General features: G+C 36.7%; 1 protein-coding gene across 4 annotated transcripts in view; it reads left to right on the top strand.

Annotated features, from left to right (window-relative positions):
- The window catches only part of CSDE1 (cold shock domain containing E1), a 35,304-nt gene continuing 10,650 nt past the window's right edge, over nt 2,019–26,672 (top strand). The window contains exons 1-11 of one of the 4 annotated variants that reach the window (XM_005677836.3): nt 2,019–2,150; nt 9,078–9,472; nt 16,442–16,588; nt 18,215–18,413; nt 19,963–20,072; nt 20,470–20,562; nt 21,187–21,284; nt 23,649–23,730; nt 24,018–24,146; nt 24,256–24,381; nt 24,988–25,200. In XM_005677836.3, the coding sequence (XP_005677893.2) occupies nt 16,451–16,588; nt 18,215–18,413; nt 19,963–20,072; nt 20,470–20,562; nt 21,187–21,284; nt 23,649–23,730; nt 24,018–24,146; nt 24,256–24,381; nt 24,988–25,200 (1,188 nt within the window). In that variant the 5' untranslated portion in view covers nt 2,019–2,150; nt 9,078–9,472; nt 16,442–16,450. The remainder of the gene's footprint in view (nt 2,151–9,077; nt 9,473–16,441; nt 16,589–18,214; nt 18,414–19,962; nt 20,073–20,469; nt 20,563–21,186; nt 21,285–23,648; nt 23,731–24,017; nt 24,147–24,255; nt 24,382–24,987; nt 25,201–26,672) is intronic. The other 3 variants (XM_005677838.3, XM_005677837.3, XM_005677840.3) reach the window with 3 other exon arrangements.

Below are 26,672 nucleotides of genomic sequence, written 5' to 3'. Positions count from 1 at the left end.
ACAAGCTTGTGCTTTAATTAACTTCAGTTAAAAAAAATAAACATGAAAACATTTTGTATTTTTTACTTGGCTTCAAAATTAATTTGAATAAATATTATTGCCTTAAAATGTGATCTAAAAATGAAACCTATCTCTACCTAAAAATGAAACCTATGAGTAGTACTTGTAGAAAGACTAAATCATTTAAACCAGTGATTTAAATCAAATTACTCCATCTGTTACTTTTTTTAATGCTTGGAAGCTAAAATATATGCTTCTGGGTTTATACATATTTGCATTTGTCTTAAATATAATTTGATACTAATTATGGATCAAGGGGGAATATAAAGGCAATTGAGGTGTACCAGAATAAAGACGATAAAATGGTTTCAGGTCTTACATGGTTTAAGATCTTTAGAAGTTACGTGTGAAGGTAGAAATTGAGAGTTTATTCTCATTAATAGGATTTGTACTTATAGAATTTAGTGAGACTACTATTTTTTACATTTTCCATTGCTGTGATATTTGAGACCTAATTCTACTTTTAGCCTGGCTTCACATGACCTTATTTCTAGTGCATGAGCCCAGAGCAGTTTCTCTGTAACATTAGATTAGAATATCCAAATGGATCTATTACTGGGGTGGAGAAATCTCAAGTTAAGATTCAGACAGAGAAAACAAAACAGCTAGTCTGATGTATTTACATTCTGTACTTCCCAACAGAACACTCCACTTTCTAACGTCTTACATTGTTGTTCAGTGCTATTCATTCAACAAACTTTTGAAGGTTGTCTTTGTCAGGCATTGTTAGGATAGAGCGATGCAAAGATGAATGTCACAGGCCCTGTTCTGAAGTATCACTAGCTAGTATAAACTAGCAAAAACAGAGTGAGCTTTCATAAAAGCATTGACAGTGCAGCCTGGGAAAGCTGGGGGGTGGGGGTGGGGGTGGGGAAGCTTCAAAGAGAAGGGGCATCTTGTGGGATAGCAGAAGAGTTGGAGAAAGCATCTTTGAACATCGGAAGTAAGATACTACCTCCTCTTATAATCCAAGGTTACATACTGTCATAACACTGTGCACCTCTCCTTCATTGCAGTTATTTCAATGTGTATGTTCAGATTTTGGTTTTGTGATTAAATGATGCTAGACTGAAAGTTCCTTGAGGACACCACAATGTCCATTTGTTGTTACTATTAAACATCCCAGCGACGACACATATAAGATGCAGGACAAATAAGTATTGAGAGGGAAAGTAAAGTGGGCTGGACAAATTCTCAGAAGCATGACTGGTCATTTTTTATTCAGTGTTCTCAAGTGAGAGAGCCACAGAATGTGAAAAGCATTCCTCTCACCAAAGAGGACTGCCTGATCTTTGGCAAGGTATAATTCATTGAACTTTTCTGTGGCCAGAATTAACATTTCCCTCCTACCCTCTCTCCTTATGAGATAAATCATCCATTTACCCAGATTTCAACCTTTTGGTTACCAATTCAGCCCCTTGGATCACACTATGAACACCTTCCAGTAACTAGAAAGGTCAGTTGAAGGAGTTTAATGGCCATGATACCTCGCTCACTGTCTGTTGCAAGCAACATAGTTTATGGGAGATAAAGTTCTCAGGGTGTTCAAATTAGCTTGCTAAAAATATAACTCTATACTAAATAAAATTCCAGTCTAATGTAGCAGACAAGAAAGCCTCCATTGTGAGAAAAATGAAACTGCGGTTTAGGAACTTCTGGATTATCGCTGAGTAAAGAGAAATCCTTTATATGACATTTCTGATACGTCCTCCAAATTGTTCTCCCTGGAGGTTCACCCTGGTCTCGCAGCCTAAAGCATATTCAAGTTTGCAAATATCAGAGACACTGAAAGTCACCCAACACCCCGCCCCGTGCGTCCCAGTGGAGTCAGTAAACAGAGATTGATTTCCGCAGCTCAAGGGGGAGGAGATCTAGAGGAATTTAGACACCACCTCCGTTGTGGTTAAGCACAGCGCACTGGCTGGCGTCATTCAGCCCTCGTGCGCAGGCGTACTAAGGACACACTCCCCCTCCCCTTCCTGTGCACGCGCTCGGAGCCTGCAACTCTCGCGAGAGAAGCGAGATTTATTCCTACGTACCGGGCCGTGCTGCTTATGGCGGCGCTGGAGAGGGGGCGCTGAGCTGTTGGGGTGAGTACGACCTCAGGGTCCAATTGGGGGTAGCAGGAAGCCAAGTTAAGGGCGGATGAAAAAATCAAGACAAATGGGAGAGACCTCTGAGTCAGGGTGGGCACTCCTAGAGCTCCGGGTAGATAACATCTCGCCCTGAATCCCCACCCCGGGCTTTTCCACCCGTTCCCCGTTCAACTGTCTAGGCCTCACATCAGGCTGTAGAGCCGAAGTGAAGATTGGAGGCCAGGCGCCAGCGCGTGGTGGTGCTGGTGTCTAAAGTGGGGGGAGGGAGCGAAAATGGAGGCTCCGACCGCAGCCAAGATGGAGGCAGGGGTGCGGGGCTCGGGCGCGGAGGCTGCTGGGAGTTGTAGTCTGGCTGTTTCCCCCTCTGCTGCTTGGTGGGAGAAACGAGAACTACAAGTCCCGGCGGGCGGGGCGAGGGGGTGGTGGCGCGGTCCTTTGTGTGAGACTGGAAGAGCCGGAGGCAGAGGAGAGCGGCCTACTCTGACTGTGGACACTATAGTTTCTTAGCCATCACCTGCTTGCGGATCTGCCTACCAGTACCAGAGCGCAGTGCGGCAGTGGCCCTTCCTTTGTGTATGAACTGAGACCCCGCTCCATCTAAGTTGCTTAGAGACACCTCCTTTCTTCGGCCACTTCTGGCACGCTAGCCCAGCCAAAGTGTCATCTTTATTGCCATTCACCCGGAGCTGTTTATCTTCGGTCTCAACCCCAGCTTCCCCGTCTAACCCTCTCCTTTAGCTTCTTGAGAAAGAGAACCGGCCTCTGAACTTAGGCACAGGGCTCTCACCCCGCTAATTCTAGGGTTAAAACAAACTCTTTTGAGAGCTCAGTGGCGTTCTTCTTACCACCTTCTCTGGTTCTTATGGTGTAAGAGCCTGGCCCATATTGTGCAATGAAAGGCTGACTTCGTCATTCTGTGCAGTTTTTTTTAGAGCTCTGGTCGCAGACACTTTGAGGTTCTTACCATTCTATCCTAAGTAGGAAATCTTATTGCCACTAAGAAATCTTAGTTCTTTGTGCTTTAAGGTTTTCCTTTGGAAACACCCGGATAGCTCCTCCCTTGCTTAACTTACAAGTAAGGCAGGGAACACTCTAAAACAGCCTACATTCCGCAAATACAAAAGACTGAACGTTGTTGTCCGAGGTAATTTCCTTGTTTTGCACCTACAATGAGCGAAAGAATGTGGTCTTAAACAGTTGGTAGACAAGATAATAAAGCAGGAGAGGACGCCCAGAGATCCTGTGATAGTTAAATCTTGGAATATTTCCTGTGAGAGATCAAGCTTTTTATCAGGATGGTGTGAACTGGCAGCTTTTGACTAGAGCTATTAATCTGTAAAATGTAGAGATCAAATTATTGGCGCAAATATTAAGTTACTCTGTTTAAAAACGCTGAGTAATTTTCATTTTGAGTTTCTAGAAGGTGAGCATTTTCAATACTACATTGAGGGCCAGTATAATGCCTTGTGTCATTTTGGTACTAACCAACATTGGGTATTCATGGTGTGGGTCAGGAGGGGGTTTATATACTTAAACAGGCATAGGCTTGAGTCATAAAATCTTAAAAAATTTTCAACCTTGTTTTGTTTTTTTCCTTTTAGCCATAGGCCCGAAATAAAAGAGATGGTAGTGGTTTGAGTGATTTTGCAGCTGCTCTGGATGCTTACCATCGAGATGAGTATTTATAGCAGCTGAGTTGAAAAGCAAAGCATTTGAGGCGCAGAAGATAGGTTTTCCTTTTTTGTAAATAAGTTCTGACTTAACAGGTATGACCTTTAGAGTTTGGTTGAAAATTCTGGTAAATTCCTACCAAATAAAAAATGAGAATGTGAAAACTGACTTGTCCTGCTTTATCTTACTCCTATTTTCCCTTCTCTCCACTTACACACGATGTAGGGCCAACATTTTTAAGATTATTTTTTTCTTTCAAATTGTAAAATACAGAACAGAATTTACCGTTTTAATCTTTTTTTCAAGTGTACAGTTCTTTAGCATTAAGTTCATTCACATTGTTTTGAGGACCATACTTTTAACAAGGTAGTTTAAAAATGGAAATGCTCTGTGGACACATTTTTAAGGAGTTGAACTTGAGGACTGTATTACAAAATAAAAATCTTGATCTTGTAAAATACAAGGCATTGGTTTATCATCTTCTTCTCAAAAAACAAAGTGGGAACTACTTTGAGATCTTTAACCCAGACTGTCTTATGGAGAGCTCTAACTTGTAGAATTTTTCATAATACGGAATTACAGCTAGAAGAATTATAACTATTCTTAAGACTTAATAGCTGGAATGTCTTCAGTGGTGACATTGCTGTGTTGGGAGTAACTTGTTTTCTTGAATCCCATCATTTCTTGCAGTTAAATACTTTCTGCCAAATTACGATTTTTAAAAATTTCTTTGTCTTGTATTGGAGTGTTTTCCGCTTGCATGTGTGAGTGTCTAGTTAAAAAACTGAATAATTCAGAACTTCTTTTCCATTTACTTAGATGTTTCTCTTCTGCTACATTATTTTAGAGGTATTAAACGGAGTATGGTGCATTGAAAGATTATTTTGGGAGCATTATATGTCCTTTTATACTGAGGTAAAACATTAATGTATAGTTGAAAATAAATTCAGCAATTTATTCACATCGAACCTGTGGACTATCCATTGGTTTGCAGTTGCTGCTGGTATATAACCGGTTAGTTGTTTGGACTTCTGCTTTTTGGATGTAATGATAGTGTAAACTGCCAATTGCAAGCTCTTTCTCTGGGTAGGTTTGCTACGTACTGCTGCTTTTCATCAGCGAAGGTCTTTGGCCAACGGCCTTACATTTGCTTTTGCTTTATTGGGCATGCCAATGCCTTTTCCCCGTAATTAGTCTATACCTGCTCTGGCCAGTGTGGTAGCCACTAGCTTTATGTGGCCTTCATGCCCTTGAACTGTGCACAGTTCTGAATTGAAATGTGCTGAAATATAAAATAAGCATTCAATTTCAAGGAATGGTAAAAACATGTCAGTTGCCTGTGGGAAGTGATGACATTCGGATTTGGCTAAATAAGCTACTTAATTAAAATGAATTTCACTGGTTTCTCTCAGCATTAATATGATTACTGGGATATTTGTAAGATCCATATATGATTTGTACAGTATTGCTGTTGGACAGTGCTGGTCTGCGCTGTTCTCATGTTTGTGTCTGGAGCATTTCTTCAGCTTCTTTCCACACTGCCGTTTGTCCTGTTTCAAAGTATTAGTGTATATAAAAGAAGTTAAGTGATGGGAGGGTATAATTGTAAGTGTCTAGTAATCACAATTGTTTCTACTACAGTGAACCTATACAAAAAGAAAGTTGCGGCAATTTGATGTTCTTTTATTTCCACTCAACATGGTGATGACTTAAATTGTTTTGAGGTAGTTAGTTATCTAAATTTTTATCACTTTCCTTAGATCCCAAAGTGAAACTGAAAACTTAGATAAAATTAAACTTGTCTTGAGTTACTGTATCAAGAAATACGAAGTGAGGGGAAAAAAAGAATTGTGAATTTCAGAGTTAAGGCAGGAATGAGTATTAGTCATATAAATCAACAGATAGCCTTTTCAGTTCCCTGCTGTCTGTTTGGGTCTTTGCTGTTGTTTTCAATGAAACTAATTTGAACAGAGTGGATTAGGTGGAGAGACTGGTTTATCATTTCTTTAACATTCTTCCCAAGTGAATGCTGTACAGACTTTGAGTATAATTTGTCAAAATGATAAACTAGGTTATATGATAACATTTTAGATGAAGTAATGCTGTAAAAATGTACTGGTTCAACATATGTATTATTTTAGTACCTACTATGTGCCTGGCTTCAGCTAGCTCTTTGAGATAAAGCAGGTAACTAGAGGAGACAGTAAATAACAAGACAGGTGATGATAATTTTAAGGAAGGTGAAATAGGGCATGACTGTTTGGATTTTCAGTTCAAGTAAAAGATTTGGCGTTAATTGCTAAAACAGCAAGGCATAGTTGTTGATAATTAGTGGTGATAGTGTTCCCATACAGAGCAAAGGGAAAGAAGTTAATTACCTAGTGGTCAGGAAGACTCTCAGATCCACATTTAAATTTCTCCTTAGTTTTTGTGGTTTTGGGGGGGGTTTTTTGGCCACACTGCAGTATATGGGATCTTAGTTCCCTGAGCAGGAATCAAACCCACGCCTGCTGCAGTGGAAGCAGAGTCTTAACCATTGGACCGACCACCGGGGAAGTCCCCTAGTTTTTAAAATTAGTGCTCTGTATAGCAAGTGTCTGGGGGGCAGGGGGGTACACTTAGGATTAAAGCAAAATTATTTGTCAGTACCACCCATGAATCTAATAATCTTGGCATGAGTGAATAGCCAGTTTATTTCAATTCCAGGTGGATGTCTTTTTTCAAAGAAGAGGTTACTTCTTGGTTGGATAATTAAGACTGTCCAGTTCAGTAAAAACAAAGTTTTTTGCAGTTGGTAGAAAAGTATACCAACTTGAATTGTCTTTTGCTTATTATCTATCATTGTCTTTTTGCTATATTAGTTTCTGCTGTGGAAAGTTAGCAGTACCTAGTAAGGTGCTAAAGTGGGCTGTGGTAAAGAAAGAAACTTGAGTTTGTCTCAGAAATTTGAAGCATATCAAAGGGACATGATACATAAACCTGTAAACCAAGTGCAGAAATGATTTGGTACCAAAAAGAATGATGCCAGCAGTGGGAGTTAATGCCTCCTTTAATGGGAATTAGATAATCTGTGCTAGAATGGTCAAGAAGGGATTTTTTTTTTTTTGGTAACATTTAAGATGACAAAATATATACTTTGTGGCAAGACCCATATGCACAAAGACTGGAATTCAGAAATCTCCCAAGAGTTATCTTTTAAGAATTAGGAAGGAAAATGCACCAATCTAGAAGAATTGGAGAGCAGAAGAAAGATGTAAAGTAGAACAGAACACACCTTGAGTGGTGGTGGTTAAATGCTGGCTGGAAGTCAGAAACACCTTGGGGAAATGGGTGGAGGAGGAAAATATCCCAGTGCCTAGGACCTAATCCCAGTTAAATTCGAATCTCATGTTGGGATCCAGGCTTCGATTCCCCGCACACCCCCCACCCCCAAGTTGTCCGGGTGCGTTGGATTTGCAGTCAGGATTAAGAAATTCCCATTTAGAGTGCTGGGAGAATCACTGAGGTTTTTGTTGAAGGAGATGAGTGAGATGAAATTGGAATTTTAGGTAAGTCAGTCTGGTAGTGTTACATGACAGAATGTGGGAAGAGTTGATACTGAAGTTAGCAAATGTGACTGGATAAATAGGTCATTGAGAACAAAAGATGAATATAAAAGATAGCTTGAAACATTGATAAGACTTGCACCATTGGGGGTGTAGATGGAGAGGGAGGACTCGAGGGCCATTACAGAAGTGGCCCTGAGGCAGGCCAGTCAGATTACTGTTTAAGTGGGGACTGGACATAGGCTTCCCAGTGATTTGAGAACCATTGCTCAAAGAAGTGTCTAGTCTGGGTAATAGCTGAATGATCCAAATAAAACTGAAAGATTGAACAGATGTAACATTTGATATTTGAAGTTACAGTATAAAGTCATGGAATATTTACCCAATGGCGGTAGATCAGCTGTTACTGACTTTTCGTTTTGCATTGTAGAAACTGAAATTCAGGGAGCTTAGATAACTTTGTAGCATTTACTGGTGATTAGTATTGAGCTCTCCTCCTCTAAGCTGTTTTACCAGCTCTGACCTCACCTTGTAGTCATTCTGATTTCTGATGTTCTTCAAATATGCTGTCCATTTCTCCACATATCTAAAACCAAATCCTCCTTTACTTTTCCCTGTATGTCATTTTGGTTAACAGCGACTTTTAGCTGACATTTGAGGCACTGCAAAATAATCATTTTTGTACAGCTAATAAAAGCACTATTTTGTGGTGAAATAGACATTTCATTTCTCTTTTGTTTTCTTCTCAATTGTTTCTCTTAAGACATTTCTTGCCTGCTTATGGCAACAACTCAAATGAGATGTCTGTTTCCTTCATGAAGTCATCTCACAGGATTTCAGGACTTCATACTGTCTCATCAAGAACTAACGCGCTCTGTTTCTTGTTATATATCAAGTTGAAATGCTTCATAATCTGGCTCTGATACATCTGTCACACCGTATATCTCATTTTCACTTTAACCCAGCACTCTGTTCTAGCCAGGCTAGTCTATTGATTCCTCTGAAACAACAAACCACACTTGTAACAGTCATTCACAAATAAAGCCATAGAAAATCAGGTATAGAAAATCAAATACATGGTCTCTGCTCTCAAGGGGCTTATGATTTAATTTCATATTCTGGTTTGGTTTATGTTATAGTTTACGCCTAGGATACTCAACTGTTTTCTTTTTCTCAAAAATCTGCCTGTTTCTCCTAATTAAGCTGAAATAATGCCACCTCTTTAAAAGCCTCTGACCATGTAGCTTTAATGCCCAGCTAGTGATGAATAAACCATAAATAGTATTTCTCAGATCGTATGTTAGTAGTAGATATCCATATATTAGTTGAGCAGATTAATTTTGGACATTTTGTCCTATGATCTGATTTTTTTCTCATGTGTAACTCTGTTTTTCAATAAGAGTATAATTCTCTGAGGACAGGAAATTCATGTTGTCCACAGTTCATAACACAGTGCTAGGTAGTTACAAAACACTACATTAAGTAGAACATTATATAACTGACTTTGTGAGGAGGGCATATCAATAAAGAATGTGAAATAATTTCAGGGTTTGAGTGTACAGTACCACAAAAGGTATCCATTAACACTTGAGAGATTGCTTAAGTGATGAATGTGTATGCTTCCAAGTTTTCTGCATTGCTTGGTTCTAAGTTAATGAGATGAGCTTTTCTATTTTTACTTAATGTCTTAATTTCTTATCTCTAGTATGAAGTGTAACAGAACAGACTTTACCACCTGAAACTGCTGCTTCAAGTTCAGATCAGGCAAGGAACAAACCTCGAAACAACCAACAAGACCAAAGAAGAGTACACTTAAGTTGAAGACACAACACTTGATCTGAAACAAGAAGTTTGTGCCTACTCAACAGCTTTGAAAGAGCACTTCCCAACGCTGCTAGTAGTCTTTGTTTTCTTCAGTGCTGTGCTGTGACATTGCCCGGTGCAGCAGCAGTTGTATTCTTTATTAGCTTGATAGATCGTTTTCTCTCGCTCTTTTTTTTTTTTTTTTAATACTAGCAACTTTCATTCTTTGAAACGTCTGCTGAAAAAGAAGAATCAGCAAATACTACTGAAAGTGCAATATTTGATTATCACTGCGAGGTAGGTTTATTGTTTCCTATTGGCAAGAGTTAGTTTATAATTCTGGATTTCCTAGTTAAGTATAAAATCTTAATCTACTCGCTTCTAAAAGTATTCTGAAAACAGTTTATATTTTTCAACTCTTCGTCTGAAAATATCAACACTAGTTTATTTTATTTAACTTAATTGTCTTTTCTTAGATGAGGACAATATTTATGGCCAGAACTGGGATTTTTTTCACCCAAGATGATATTTATTCATATATGCAGGTCTCTTAATTTGTTGGTCTCATAGAAAGAGAACTCCATTGGTACTATTTAGAAATTAGGGCTTCAGAAAGGAAAGCCCTTTGCAGTCTTGTTTGAGGTAATCTTGGGTAAAGAAAATCTGCAGGAAAAGGGATGTTTGAAGGTGAGTAGTATTTTGTTAAGAGAGAGAAGGGTCTTTGGTAGAGATATAGAGAGAACTGAATGAACCTATCTGGGGAGATCTGAAAGCCCATGATGTATATTGAGTAGTCCGTTATGAACAGAGTAGAGAATACAGTTTTATGGGGCAGAAAGAGTAACTGGAAAGGGATGCTTGCCAGAGAGTTCTAAAGGGCCCTCTATTTTGGCTTTATTCTTCAGGAAAGATACCAGCTGTTTATAAGCAAGGACTTAGTGGATTTTGTAGTTCAAACCTGAAATAGTTTATTAATTCAGATTTTAAAGTTATAAATTCACAAGTGTATCTTTAAAAGACAAACGGTACTGCTTTTAAGGGATAGGTTGACAATAGGAAGATGTGTTACAAACAGTGGACAGAGTGGAGGGAAGATAAAAGCTAGGGTAAAGGCTGAGAAAAAGGTAGACACTGCATGTTTTAATGGTAGAAGTAATAGTACTGGTGACCAGTTGAATGTGAAAATGAGGCTGGAGGGAATTAATTTAGTCTATCCAGCTGTCCAAGTTAGAATCCTTTGTTCATAGAAATAGAGAAGTTCAAGTGGGGACTTGTGGAAATCTATTTTGTTTGTAAGATAGTAATCTAAAGTTGAGGAAATATTATAGTATGAAATGCTCAACAGTGGTGGTTTGGGGGAGGTAGGATTGTGAAGAGCAGTTGTTCCTTTTAAATCTTTAGTTTCTAGATTTTCTGAGATCAGAAATAAAGACTTGGAATTGAGAAAGGAGTCATCACTTTATAGGTAATTCAGGAAGAAATGCCAAAGAGAAGAATGTTTAAAGAAGTAAAGGTAGCCAGGAAGGCAGACCAAGGAAGATAATTCCGGGGAGCACTTGGTAGTAATCCTTGTGTAAAATGCACGCTTCTCTGGCAGCTCAGTGGCAGACAAGCTGCCAGCAGTGCAGGAGGCGAGGGTTTGATCTCCGGGTCCGGAAGATCACCTGCAGGAGAAAATGGCTACCCATCCCGGTATTCTTGCCTGGGAAATCCCACGGATGGAGGAGCCTGGTGGGACACAGTCCGTCGGTCACAAAGAGTCGAACACGACTGAGTGACCGAGCATGCATGCATTGATCAAATAAGATGGGGAATGAAAACAGATCATTCTTAGATTGCTGTCTTACAAAAGCTTCATTACTGTTTTAAAAAGCACCTGGACCCGTATCTACAATTTATTTAAAGGTTGAAAGCTTAATTGTGGTAATCACCTTACTGTGAACCAGCATTATTTCTTAATTTAGAACTACCAGTAATACCAATTTATTTAAATTACCCATAAACAGACATTTAGTTACTTAGTTTTGGCTATTTTACCACTTGCTTTTTCTGTTTGTTTCTTCCTCCCTCCTCGTTTGACTTTTTAAAAATAATTTTAGACTGCTACCAATTGTGCTGAGTTAGATAAAATAATGGAGATTGAAATTGCGCAGCTTTTATCTTTATTCAGAAGGGTAAAAGACAAGATGCTAGAGCTTTGATTGCCTTGACATGAATTGTAGAAATGAATTTAAAGTAGAAATGCTTTTTGTTTAACCTAATCTTTGTATTCTTTTTCCTCTAGTAAGCAGTTTAGTTTATGATATAGGCTAAGTACTAATACAGTAAATATTTACAAACAGGTAAATGAGTGGGGATATTGACATTAAAACATGTTCTCATTGTACAGTTGTGAATTCCAGTTAAAAGGAGTGCAGCCAACGAAACAGATTTGGTAATGCAATAGATCACAGATTTTTTTTAATTTAATTTTTATTGGAGTATAGTTGGTTTACAATGTTACATTGGTTTCTTGCTGTACAGCAAAGTGAATCAGGCATACGTATACATATATCCACTCTTCGTTACAGATTCCCTCCCCATTTAAATCACCACAGAGCATTGAGTAGAGTTCCCTGTGCTATACAGTGGGTTCTCATTAGTTATCTATTTTATATTCAATAAATAGTAGTGTATATATATGTCAATCCCCATGTCCCAGTTTATCCCACCTTCCCTACTCCCTTGGTAACCATAAGGTTACTCTCTATATGAGAACCACGTTTAAGAGATGTTTGTTTGTTTGTTTGTTTTAAGACAGTTTAAAGTAGTACATAATTAGGAGTGAATAAATACTGAAGAATGGGATTGACCCTAAAAAATACCAAAAAAGACTAAGGTTTATAAGAAGTTTGATTGACATGTAAAGATAGACATGGATTGTTTTGGTGAGTATTTTGATCAAGACAGTTTTAAGATGACAGAAGGAAAGCAAAGCTAGAAACATTAAAAGAAAACTAAAGCCCCCAGTGAGTAAGGTGACAGGGTAACTTGCTGGAGTGTGCTAGTAGTTAATGGAGACCCATGACCAGGAACTTCACATGTCGTGATTGATTTTCAAAGTCAGGTGTGCAAACTTTCCAGCTTGCTCTTTGTCCATATCAAAAGTCCAGGAGCACAAAATAAAAAATTTTCAGTAAGATTTGACAGAGTATCTCATGATAGCATAGTGATCAGTATGTAAAGATATAGATTGCATAATAAACATTAAAAGACTTTGAATAATGGACTGATTTTCAAAGGGGTCTCCACATATGTGCTGCCAGATTCTATCCTCCTTCCCTTTCAAGACTTAGTAATAAGTAGTTACATGTATATTTATGTATAAGCATCATTCCAGGCTTTTTGTATGAAGTAACTAACCCTATTAGGTTTGTTTTTTCTTTAGTAATTGATCAGTTATAAGAAATAGGAGGAGAAAACCTCATTTTACTGATTTATTAAGAAGTAATATAGAGGATTTTTTTTCCTAGTTAAATGAAGTTACTGAAACTTTTTAGTCTACAGAATCAAGAAACATAATCACTCAGCACTGTCTGTATTATATTATTGGTCACAGTACAATAAGAGAAGTAGTGGCATGTACCTCAGTGGATAATTATTTAGAACATATCCAGAACACAGCAGTTAGTCTGAAAAATGGTTGTGTTCAGAAAACTGAAAGGAGCAGAGGAAGTTAAGGGAAGGTATGTTTAGATTAAGAAAACAGTCATTTTCTAAAACTGTTGTACAGTGAAATAGATTGGGGTTTTTTTGGTAAGAGTTTTATTTGAACATTTGCTGATTTCATTCGGGCAGTGGCAAACTTTAAGTGGTAAGGAGTGCTCCTACAATAGGAGCAGGGGAGAAGACTTACAGAGAAAAAGTGAAAGCAAGGATGTTATTGTTTGTAGCTTAAAGCCCAGTTGTCTGTGATTAGGTGACCTTGGTTTATTTTTGTTTGTTTTTAAATTTTTATTGGAGTATAATTGCTTTACAATGCTTAGATTTGTTATATTGCAAAGTGAATATATTTAGCAATATCCCCTCTTTTGTATTTCCTTACCATTTAGGTCACCACAGAACATTGAGTAGCGTTTTCTGTGCCAGTAGGTTCTCATTAGTTCTCTATTTTATATATAATATCGATAGTGTAAATGTGTCAATTGCAGCCTCCAATTCATCTGATTCCTTTCCCCCTTGGGAAAGGACTACCTTTTCTAAACTAATGCAAGCCCAGCAGACTAGGTTAGCAAAAACAGAGAAACAACTCAAGAATTGTTGCAAGAAGAAAAAGTCTAAACTTGGACTTGGCGATGTCTGTTTGTTGTGTTCACTACTATACAAGTAGAACCTAGACCAGCACTGTGACATTGTAGGCACTCATCCTGGTTTAGTGCCTATAGCAGTGGTTAGGAATGGGAGTGGTGGGGTGAGAAGGGAGTACTGGATTCTGTTCCCGTTTACCAATTTTACCTCCGTGCCCTTAAAACACCCTCCAAGTATTTTCTTGTCTGTGAGTATTAAAGTAGATTTTCATGGTCTTTTCCTTTTTAAAATACCAGTTGAAATCATATAAATATTTTTTGCCATTATATAAATTACTGTGACTTATTGACCCGTTGTTAAACTTTAGATTATTTCTAGAAATTTGTTATTAAAACAGTTTAGTGAACACATTTGTACTAAAGCCTTGTCCACGTTTCACATTTCCTCAGGATAGGTTTCCTGCAGTAGAATTATTAAGGAAAACACCCCCATGTTTTGGTACATGTGGTTAAATTTCAGAAAGATTGCACCAGTTTACCGCCATGAAAAAATATTAGCGTGTTCTTAACCTACTTTCTCAATATTTTTAAATCTTTTCTTTGGTAGTTTGATAAATGAATAATTTGCTTTATCTAAATATTTGCTTGCCACAATTGAAGCTTACATATTTTGTCTTTAATGAGTAATCTTTTAAGACTAATTTATTTGTCTTCCACAGTTCAGCAAATGAGTACTTCCTATGTGCTAAACACTGTAGCACTGGAGATTTAGCTTTGAACAAAAAGTCCCTGTTCTCATGAAGCTTATATTCTAGTAGTTTAATTCTTAACTGATTTGCTTAAATTCTTTAACAGTACACTTACATATTTACATGTGCTTTTGTTCTCTTTAGGTTTGAGTGTAAAAGTTTTTACTTCTTACATAATCGAATATAGATCCTTTCCCTTGCACCTTTTTCTTTTGACTTTAGATCTAGAAAGTCCCCTTTCCAAAATCTTTATAAATACACGCATTTTTATTTAATATTTGTTAAGACATTTAACACAGTTCATCTGAAATATACTTTTTGTATGCTATGAGTTGAACAACTATAGATTTTTCCACCTATTTTTTTAAAAAGCCAGATAACATTTATATACTGGTTCATTCCTCTCACCACCACCTCCTTTTTTGTTGTTGTCTTTAATTTTTTATAAACAAGCATCTGTTGCTGAGCTACCTGCTTTTTCCATTGAATTTCTTTTTTTATGTAATTGTTTGGTTTTATATGTTTTTTCTTTTTTAAATGACCTGCCATTTTGTCTAATGGTGTTTTCTTTAAAGTTTTGTTGGTGCTTGTTTAAAAAAGAATTTAAGTATACTGTTAGGAATTTTATTAAGGGTTAATGTACTGTCTTATCTAAAGTTGCTTGAATAATACATGGTTTTCCATTTTTTTAAAGTAGTTCTCAAATTGGATAAAGGGTCGAGAAAAAACTTAAGATACTAGGAGAAAAGAGACGTTCTGTTTCAATTCTGTTTTGATGTATTCATCTAAAAGTGTGATGAGACTCAAGCAATACAGCCTAAATTCCAGTACCCTCCCTGGGGAACAGTTTAGTCTTAGAAGGAAATGACAGCTGTAATCCCTTCTGATTCTGGTTCACTTTCCCTTAGGGTGAGAAAAATGAGTTACTACCTCCTACGTTTAGCTAGACTGCTAAGACTGGAGATGTGGTTTTTGCAGCTTGCTGGCCTATGTATTATAGATCATATCATTGCATTCTTACTTGAATGGTTAGAACTATAGTCTAAACGTGAAAAAAGCAGAGATTGAAAGTCATGATCTAAGTCAGTGATGGTGAAATAGTGGTTTTCAAATTAATTTGAAAATGTACATGTGTATATTTTTATAAATTGTGTGATTATACTTTACTTGCATTACAAAGCAGTGGTACAAATAGGACAAAGATAAAATAAGTAGTATTATAAAAGTAGTTTACCTGTTAACAGAAACTTGCCAGCCTCACTCAAAATACGTATCTGGATGCTTAGTTTGTAAGTGTTTAATTTAAAAACTTTATACTATCATGAATTAATATATCTAAGGCACAGTATGGATTTTGTGTTTTATCACTACTATTGCTGGCATAAGTATCACAGTCTTGATCTTAGTTTTTTGTGAGACTTGTCAGATCTCGTTAATGGAGATTTATTTCATAATGTGGAAGTACAAGAACTAATGCTCGGATTAGAAGCATTGGCTCCCAGTACTCTGCCTTTGCTTGCTTATCAGCATTATCTTCTGTCTAAGATTCTTCTCTAGGAATCTTTCTCAACACTTTTTCTATTTGTGAGGGCAGTATAATTAAACCAAATAACTAAATTTGTATGTGCACTTAGTTGGGGAAATGTAAATTTAATATGCTGAAAGTAAATAAATGAGGGCTTCGCTGTCAATCTCCTGTGAGGCCCTCCACTCAACCTCAGAATGCTTTATGTTTGACCTGTGATCTGATCTGACAAAGCAGTTCAGCCAAGCCTTTTCTATAAATACCTAATGACCATTTAAAAAGCTAATTGTTACCTCTGGACAAAATATATTTATTCTAGTTAAGATTCTTCCTACACACCATTGAATTATCCTGTGTATAACCTTCTTTAGGGAGACAAATGATTGAGAATATTGGATTCTGTGTGAAGTTGGGAGACATTTTGAAGACTTTGGGCTCAATTGTCTCAGTGTAGCAACTGCCAGACTTACAGCATCTTAAAAATTGTAAATGTTGTGGATTAGGGATTAAGTAAGTGCTTTAAAAAATGTATTTCAGTTTGACCTTTTAATGTTAATGCTATAATTTATTTTGTTGATAGAAATCTGGTTAAATGATTTCTATTTTGCTAGAGTAACCTAATGGTAAAGGTAAAGATATGCAGGTTGACTGTCAAATGTGTGTTAAATTGTTACTTAGTTATAAACATTGTGTTATGTTATCACAGCTGTTTGAGATGGAGAACCTTTTTACTGTGTCATCTGATCCTCATCCCCCTCCTGCAGCCCCTCCTTCACTTTCTTTACCTTTATCTTCATCTTCTACCTCATCTGGGACTAAAAAACAAAAGAGGACCCCCACGTATCAGAGATCTGTAAGTCAGGGAAGCAGTCATTCTAGCTTTTTTCTTTGTGTTAAGAGCATGACTAAGAAGCGTCACTCAGTTTGATTGAAATACCCTGCAAACTCACTTTCTAACTTCCCTAAGCATTTCCTTCACCTTCAGTCTTAAAAGGTAAGTTTGGTAGTTTAGGGCTTGCTACTCAAAGGGTGTCCAGGAAGCAAAAGCATTGATATCCCCTTGGGAATTTGTTAGAATTAGATAATCTCAAACCCCTGCCAGTGAGTCAGATTTTGTATTTTAACCAGATCACTGGGTAACTTCACTTTGACATGCCCTAGTTTAGAGTCTGTATTGTGCATATAGTTTTGAATCCTCTGTCTTTGACTTTTGCAGGTCATTTAATTTCAGTGTCTATTTCATCATTAGTAAAATAGGGACAGTATTACATTCTCCTGGGGTTTTGTAAAAACTAAATGAGTTAACACACATCCAGCACAAAACAGTGTCTACCATGAAAGAACTGGAACTAACCACCCATCAATGTGATGGCTTTGTTTTGCATGATTTGGCTATCCCACACAGTGTTTAACTACTTGAAACTTGGGTTTATCTTTTGATAATTTCAGTGGTCTTTTTTTCCTAATGAAAAATATTCTTAATGCCCAACATCAAACAAGTGAAAGTGCTTATGAGTCAAATTTTCAATGAAAAGGTCTAAAACTAGTTGTAAAGATGTGGGTATGTTGCTATAGATCAGTGATAGATCTAACCTTCCCTAGGGATTTTGTCCTGTGTCATGCTTCACTTAAATAAAATGAAATACCCACTGTGATAGACAGTATCTGATGATTAGATAGGTCCCAATACATTGCATTTAAATAGCCACTCTTTTACTGTAAGAGTGTTTTATTTTGCTTTATCTAATCATAGAAACAAATGACAGTATTTGGAGATTTCAAAGGTGTCTGAAACAAATGAAAAGATTTCTTTTAATTGTGCCTATGAAGTGATTGATGATTTTAGGATTGAAGAGCTCTTGTTGTCTTGAAGTTCTTAGAAAACTCTTGTCTAACTCACTGTTTTCAGTCGTCTTCCATTAAAAGACCTGAGCATGCATGCATTTTCTAGTTTGAAATAAGTATTGCATAGAAGGTTTCTTTTATTCTTTTTACTAACTTAAGTAATTGCCTCCAAGATGCATGGCTTACCAAATAGCATCAAGGTTTCTATTTATCTTTCAAAATAAGTATTAATAAATTCCTTAATGATATGTCTTGGTAGGTTGGTTTTCCATCTCTTGAGTATTAGTTCCCTCTGTCTGATGTTGTTTTAGTAATTTAATTAAAGGTAGATTTTACTTATGTGGTTGTTTTGTCTTAATATTTAAACTCCAGAAATTTGATTTGTGGGAAGTGAAAATCCTACCATAAATTGGGACGGTTCCCCAAAATAATTTGAATTACTTCCTCTGAAATGTTTTATTGGCTAAATTAACATTTCAATAATAAAAACACATAATCTTCCCTTTATTTGTATTACCTTTATTTTCTTTGCCTTTTCATATTAAAAGTTTAGTGATTTGTTAATCAGACGTGGTATGCTACAGAGAGAATGTACAGATCTGTATGTATTGAGTTCTTTCTCTTTTTAAAACAGATGAGCTTTGATCCAAACCTTCTCCACAACAATGGACATAATGGGTACCCCAATGGTACTTCAGCAGCACTGCGTGAAACTGGGGTTATTGAAAAACTGCTAACCTCTTATGGATTTATTCAGTGTTCAGAACGTCAAGCTAGACTTTTCTTCCACTGTTCACAGTATAATGGCAACCTGCAGGACTTAAAAGTAGGAGGTAATTTGTCGGTTCTCCTTTTTATAAAACTGATCCCAAATTTTTCTTGCATATCAACTTATTCCTGACAGTGCTATGGTTTTGGCCTTTTCATTGTACCAATTACTGAAGTTTGTCTATATAAATCAGCAGAATCCTGATTTCGCTTGTGGTGGTGATCTTTTTGAGGGATGAAAGAGTTATTGAGTAAGATACCTTTGAATATTTTTTAAGTAAATACTTGGTAGATTTGTTACTCCCCATAATAATGATTGTTTGGCTATTAGGTTTTAAGCCAGTAAAATATTAAACTTTATAATGTTAGTTTTAATTGTTTTGCCAGGTCCTAGTTTGTGTAGTAGCTGAAAAAAAAAACAACTCTTACGATGTCACCATTGAACTGTATGGAAATTCATTTTGGCTGACACCATAGAAATTACTTTCATGTGTAGAAAAAGCATGGCTTATTAAAGGACTGAAGTTACAGGGTCTCTGTGTGTTTTAAAATATCTTTGAGAAAAAAGAGCAATAGTTAACTCATTACTGACCAAGGGATTTTTGTAGAAACCAGTGTCTGATATTTTTATCTTGACTGGCCAGAAATTAATTCTGTCATTTCACTAACATGTAGTGGGTTATTATGTTCAGTAGTTAACACCTGACACACCTGTAAAGGCTTCTCCAGCACCATGAGTTTCATTTTCACTTTCTGTATCAGAATCGGTCACTAAGGATTTTTGTGTTTTTGTTGGTCTAATAGTCACATCATCTGAACTATATTTTGAAGAACTGTCATCTTCTGAGCCACTTGTATATATGTCTCTCAGATAGTGAGGGAAATAATCTTTGTAAAATTCACCAAAAACATTCTTCACTCAAAATTCTGCATTGTCATTTAAAAAATTTTTACAGGGATAAACTTGTATTTATTATATACATAGGGTTGGCACAAAAAGCAAAATGAATGATAAGAACAGTCGTAACTTGTGTAATGAACCTGTGGTAAATTTTAAGATCTAACGACTTTGAACAGTGATGTTGATTATCTTTCTCTAAAAATGTATTGATACATCTCTGGTCAATGTGTTAACGTGAATATCTGGCATTCCAAATATTGTACAAGAGTGTTATATTGGTTAATCCTCATTTTACAGATGAAGTAAGTAAGGGTGTAGAGGGATTTTGGCGGAGGGGGGAGGAAGCTTGCCAAATCATATCATTACGTTGCACCATTTGTAGTATGTGTGAGTGCCATGAAAACTAAGACTGAGATATGACTTAGTCTGAAGCAGTGGTTCTGAAACATGAGTGTGTATCAGAGTTACCTACGAGTCTTGTTAAAACATAGATAGCTGTACCTGATGCCCAGAGTCTGTGTTTGAGTAAGTCTGGAGTGGGCCCTGAGAATTTATTTACCTGTCTGCTATGCTTCAGGTGATGCTGCTGCTGCTTCCATTAGTCCAGAGACTACACTTAGAGAAAAAACTCAAATGCAGCATTAAGTTTAACTTTAAAGAGAGATTCCATTTTACCAAAATTAGTTCAACAAATATAACACTCTTTATTTTAGATGATGTTGAATTTGAAGTATCATCTGACCGGCGGACTGGGAAGCCCATTGCTGTTAAACTGGTGAAGATAAAACAAGAAATCCTCCCTGAAGAACGAATTAATGGACAAGTTAGTGATTTTTATGTTTATATTTTCTTAGGGCCCTGAATTTGCTTATCTTTCACATTAGAAAAGGAAGATTCACCCCATCTCCTCAGTTTGCACGCAAGAGAGATATAGTATATAAAAGTTACTATTTTAAAATTATATCAGAAGCACTGGCATTTCTTGACCTGAAATAAAAGTTTGGTCAAGAGTCATTTGGGTTTTTACATATAACCCTAAGTATATACTTACAGTCAGTTGATGTACTGTAAGTTGAAACTTGGCAGCATGACATCCTCTGTGGATCATATTAAAATGCATCCCTATGTATAGTATAGAGGATATTAAAATTCAGTTTATATTGCACAGTGCTGCTCCTGAAATGATTAGCAATGGAAATTTTTTTTTTTTTGACTGGTAGGTTGTGTGCGCTGTTCCTCACAACTTAGAGAGTAAATCTCCAGCTGCCCCGGGTCAGAGTCCAACAGGGAGTGTATGCTACGAACGTAATGGGGTAAACTTGTGTATTTTTCTTAAACCTTTGCCTGATCCACCATGTGATCTATAAGCGTACTTTAAAATTCAAAATAGAAAACGTAAGCTGCAGTTGATTAAAAATCAGTTTTAAATTTGGTTTCAAAGAGGCTTTGAGTGCAGCATAATCAAAAAATTTAAAAAGAAAAAAAAAATCCATAGGACTTCCAAGTGTCTTAGCTTGCCCAAGTGTGACCTTAGTTAGAACATTAAGGTAAAATGCTTCTTTTACTTACTTTTTGGGGGGGTTGTGGGAAGGGATCTTTTTTCTGGTTCCTTTTAAGCACTAACTCCAGCTTTTTTGTTTGGAATGCCTTATATAAAAATTGTTTTTTTGAAATGTAACTACAGCCTCTGGGCAAATGCTTCCACGTGTTTAAGCTTTTTGAAGTTGGATTGCTGCTCAGCTGTGGACTCGCAGAAGTCATCAGCACCTTGGAGGGAAAGTGTTTATATGAATAAGTTAATGTACTTGTCAAAAAGCCGTTTAATATTAAGAGATTCGGTTTTAAATGCCAGTTTAAGAAGTATTTAACAAAGTAAATCACATTATACAGTGAACATGCATCCTGCAATATAGTAATAATAACTTGTTAATTCACAGGAAGTGTTTTATCTGACTTACACCCCTGAAGATGTTGAAGGGAATGTTCAGCTGGAAACTGGAGATAAAATAAACTTTGTAATTGATAACAATAAACAGTAAGTTCTTTTCTCCCATTTAAGTGGATTTTTTCTTTTTGCAGTAAGAAGCTTGAAGTGAGTCAAAAACCTTACTTGTAAATCTGGATAATGTTCATGATCTTTTAAATTGTTATTCATCAGCTAAACATCTGAGCATTAGCTCTATGGTAAACACTATGCAGGGTGTCAGAAATAGGAGGATAATTAAAACATGATCAGAACTTTCAAGGATCTCTGCTGGAGATCAGTGAAAGTTTTGGCCAAACAGCAGTGCTTGAGGCACACTTTGAGATGAGGAGTCACTAGGGAAATGAGAAAAACATTCTGGGTAGAGGAAGTAGCGTTTGGGCAAAATGGCCGAAAGTTTGAGTTGATTGAATTGACTGGATCATAGAAAGATGAAGTTTGAACTTTATTCATTAGTAACAGGAATCTTTGAAGGATTTTAATTGGGGAAGTATGGTTTCAATTGTTGGAAGTGGTGGGGATGGTAGGCTTTTGGAGAGTAGGGTTGCTCTAGACAAGAGGCAGAGATGTGAGAGTTAAATATGAAAGATAAGGGGTTAATATGGATAGGCCAGTGGGTGGTAGGGTATAGAACTCAAATCACATAAGAGAAAAAAAATGACCAAGTTTAATAACTTGATAGAGGAGTATATTAGATCTAAGGGAAGAGGAATTCCAGATGCCATTTTTCTTGCTTAGGCTACTAGACAGCTAATGATAGCAGTAACTGGACTTAGGAGGTACAGCAGAAAGATAAAGGGTGGGAGAAGAATTATGCTAATTTTGGCATTTTGAATTTGAGGTGTCTGTGGGTGAAGATATTAAATATGTAGTTGTATGTATAGATCTGAACAAGCTAGTGACAGGCAGGAGATAGAGCTGTTGAATTCCTTGGCATAAGCAGTTAAGGAAAATGTAGTTAAGAAAGCCCAGTGATGGTTATTTTTACTTTAGACTGAAAAAGATAGTTACAAGCACAAAGGGAACTTAAAAATAGGAGAAAGTGCTGGGAATGGACTCTGAATGGCAGTACAGAATAAAGTTCCAGTAGTGTGTGCAGAATTATTAGCCTTGAGCTTTACCTCTTGTAAGACTAGAAGAAATCAGATTGAGTTACAGGTCTGGGTATTAGTAGTTCTAGTCTGAGGCCTCAAATTATATCTCAAGTAGGAAACTAGGGAATAGGGCTTGAGGTGGATGGGGAGCCAATGAAAGGGCTTTATTTAATCTTAATAAACTCTTGAATGTGCTAAGCTCTTGTACTAATTATTTATGTACAGTTGTTAATCCTCAGAACAGCCTTACCTGATAAGTCTTCCATGTGTAAAGTGAGGTATGTTCTCATAAAGTAACTTCCCTAAAGGCACACAGCTTTTAAATTGACATTTCAATCCCAAATCTGGTTCTAAATAAGACCTTTTCACTGTAGTGAGTTGCAAAAGCACAGGATTTTTCCAGCATCTTCTGTTACTCTGTTAAGTTTCTGAAATAAAAAGGACAATTGGGCTACACTTTGTCCATGAAGAATTAAGGGAAGTAATAGACCAATAACTTGGTCTGAAGATCTTTAAAAAAACACCAACAAATACTCTTCCATCTTAGACAGTTTGTGCCATCTTTAAGGGCTTCCTGGTAGCTCAGATGGTAAAGAATCTGCCTGTAATGCAAGAGACCTGAGTTCGATCCCTGGTTTGGGAAGATCTCCTGGAGAAGGGAATGGTTACCCATTCCAATATTCTTGCCTGGAGAATTCCACGGACAGAGGAGCCTGGTGGGCTACAGTCAGTGGGGTCACTGTCAGATTTACATGCTGCTGCTCAAAGATGGGGACAGTTTAGCAACATATGACGTCTGTCTTTTCAGTGGAGGTGAATGTCACTTTTTAAAGCTTAGCAAATGTCTCCTATAGTCACTGCATTTACTCAAGGTTTCTTTGCTGTATAATTGATGAAATAGCTACTAAATTCAGTATTCATTGCAAACAGGACCATCTCTTATTTATCTTGTTTCCCCATATGTTTGTTTGCAGTACATAATTCCTACTCAGTGTTTGTTCATGTAATGGCCTTTCTAAAACCTTAGCATTCCCCATCTGATGGCATCCAATTTGTGGACTTATTTTCAACAGCCCAAAAGGAAAATGGTTACATATATTTGTGCCCAGTTTCAAAAGCTAGGAAGTTTGGGCAAAAGTCCTTTGCATGTGAAGCTATATGAAAAGGATTGTATATTAGGAAATCTTATATTAGTGATGATGCAAAAGTCTTGAGGGCTTAGAAAACTATTGTTTCTCTAAAGTCATCATATCTAACCAGATCAATGCATTTTCTACCCCTCTTTGTTCCCCACCATCCCCACCTGATTCTTTTTTTCCAGTACTGGTGCTGTAAGTGCTCGTAATATTATGCTGTTGAAAAAGAAACAAGCTCGCTATCAGGGAGTAGTTTGTGCCATGAAAGTAAGTGTCATCAAATTTGACAAACTTGAGTTTTTTTCTTTGGCTGTGTTAAGTCTTTCAAACCCAAGTCTTTTGATTTTCCTCTTTGTCTATCCTTTAAAAAATGTTAACTTTAAAAGCAATCTGGTTACTAATTCTTTAAAATGGCCATTTCATTGGTATTAATATTAGACTTTACCAAATAATAATGTTGCCACTTAAAAGGCTTCTTAATTGTAAATTGTAATCATAAATATATATGCTGAATAGTGCATAATGTTTTTTTTTTCATATTTGTTTGCCTCTAGGAGGCATTTGGCTTTATTGAAAGAGGCGATATTGTAAAGGAGATATTCTTTCACTATAGTGAATTTAAAGGTGACTTAGAATCCTTACAGCCTGGAGATGACGTGGAATTCACAATCAAGGACCGAAATGTAAGATAGTTAAATAGCTTGATCTTTGACCTTCCTTTAAAGTAAGTAGTTAAAATTTATGAAACACTTGAAATGACATGTGTGCCCCCCATGCTCCCTTCTGGTTTAGGGTAAAGAAGTTGCAACAGATGTCAGACTATTGCCTCAAGGAACAGTCATTTTTGAAGATATCAGCATTGAACATTTTGAAGGAACTGTAACCAAAGTTATCCCCAAAGTACCCAGTAAAAACCAGGTAAATAGTCTTTTTTCAAGAGAGTCATCTTTTGCATCATCAGAATGGTGTGGTATACAAAAGTTTTATTATATTCAATTAATGTAATTTTAAGTATATAATGTGTAGAATTAAACTAAATAGGAACCATTGGTACATTCATGAATATGTTGTTTATTAGTTTGTTTTAGCTGGGTGATGTGGAGAAAGGGGCCAAAAAAAAATTGCTAGTTAGATGGGAGGGAAAACAATTCATGTGTGTGTGCTTGGGCCCCAGTTGGGCTTTTTTGTATGTATGGGGTCTGGGAGGAGTGAAGAGATGAGACCAGTGGTATCATTGTTAAGGAAATGTAAAACATAAGAGATTGGTTTTTTTTTTTTCCCTTAAATAAAATCTCTCAGTATCAGAGTGCAGGATCTTAACTGCAGTATCATGAGTTCATGGTTGTGTCATGTGACCCCAGAACACAAAAGCTTTCAAATTGAACATAGGTTTTCAACACCTTTTTTTCCTTTAGGGAATTATCTATTATAAATAACATGGGTTTACTGTGTGTTCTTCTTGTTTGACTTAGAACTAGGAAGGATGAGAAATCTCCAGCTAAAATAGTTTTTCCTTCTCATCAGAATGACCCATTGCCAGGACGCATCAAAGTTGATTTTGTGATTCCTAAAGAACTTCCCTTTGGAGACAAAGATACAAAATCCAAGGTGACGCTGTTGGAAGGTGACCACGTTAGGTTTAATATTTCAACAGACCGTCGTGACAAATTAGAACGAGCAACCAACATAGAAGTTCTATCAAATACATTTCAGTTCACTAATGAAGCCAGAGAGATGGTAAGTGTTAGACATTATTAGATTCGTATCCAATGTGGAAGGTAGGTGGGATGATGTTATATGTAAGTTTGTAATATGGTATTGAAAATTCTTTGAGGCATGACAGTATTGAATAGTTAACTACCTTATTAAGGTGATTAAGAATACAGACATTGACTCAATCTTGGTTTGACACCTAACTCTCCCAGTTACCTTGAAATAGATGTGAGAAGGTTTTAGAATGGAAATTTGGAGAGGATGATTTCTAAGGTCTTTTGAGAATCAGTGCTTCTCTGGTCCTTAAATATGAAGACTGAGTTGATTTAAGTTCATCATTGTAGAAAGTAGATTTTTCCAGATTGTTCCATAAAATACTCCACAAAGTAGGTTTTGTTTTTACGGTAGGACTTGCAATTTTTTATTAGTGAATGTATGTCTGGAAATGATGCCAGTGTTGCCCAAACATATTTTTAAAGTTCAGCTTTCATGAATTAGTTTTATCAAATGTAATATACATTTGGTGCTGTTTAGAGTTAATAGCTACAGCAGGGCGGTGGACTGGTCCTCAGCCTGTTAGGAACCAGGCTGCACAGGAGCAGGTGAGCAGCAGGCAAGCCCTCTGCTCCCCATTGCTCGCATTACAGCCTGAACCCCCTCCCTTCCCCCCACCTCTAGGTCCTTGGAAGAGTTGTCTTCCATGAAATGGATCCCTGGTGCCAAAAAATTTGGGGACTGCTATCTGTAATATTTCCCAGTGTTGTCGGTAGGACTGGATATGTTCAATGAAAATTGAAGTTTCTTGACACTTTCTTAACCATTAGGAGAGCTGACCTTGTTTGACATTTGCAGTGTTTTCAGAAAAAAGTTTCTTAGAACTGTTTTGCTTTACAGTATGGAGAACATTGTTGAATAGCTTGGTTGTCATCAGGATTTAGCGAGGATTAAATGTCAGAATGTAGCTTAGGCTATCTTTAAGACTGATTATAGAGTAATCATCTCTGTAATATGTAAATATGCAATATGTAAGTCATTGGTATGTTGATAGTAATTATGTTTCAATAACTATTCATGTATCTGTCATGTCCAGTTACTCTGGATATAAGGCCTTTACAGAACTGATAATTTAATATGAAGGGAAAAAACCATGAGGATGAGACTTTATATAGTTTATTTTTCAAACCTAAATTTTAAGTCCTCCTGTGCCTAAACTCAAAAGATTTTTGAAATTGAGATTATAAAGTTGTTGACTTTTGAGGTATTTGAAGTATTGTTCTGTAGATTTTTAGTTTCTGGAAGTTACAGTGTCATAAAGCTTGGGCATTATTTGGAATCCATTATTTGCCACTTAGTAGTTATGTGCTTTGGGCAAATTGCTTAACCTCTTTCAACCTCAGTTTCCTCATCTTGTTAAACAGAATATTTTTTTGACAGTTGAAAATTAAATGGAATATGCTGCATACATTTACTTCAGAAATAATTTTTCTACTGTTTAT

The sequence above is a fragment of the Capra hircus genome, chromosome 3 (genome assembly GCF_001704415.2).
Source record: "Capra hircus breed San Clemente chromosome 3, ASM170441v1, whole genome shotgun sequence".
Taxonomy (NCBI): Eukaryota; Metazoa; Chordata; class Mammalia; order Artiodactyla; family Bovidae; genus Capra; species Capra hircus.
Note: the sequence above shows the minus strand (reverse complement) of the source record. Positions and strands in the feature narration are given on the sequence as shown.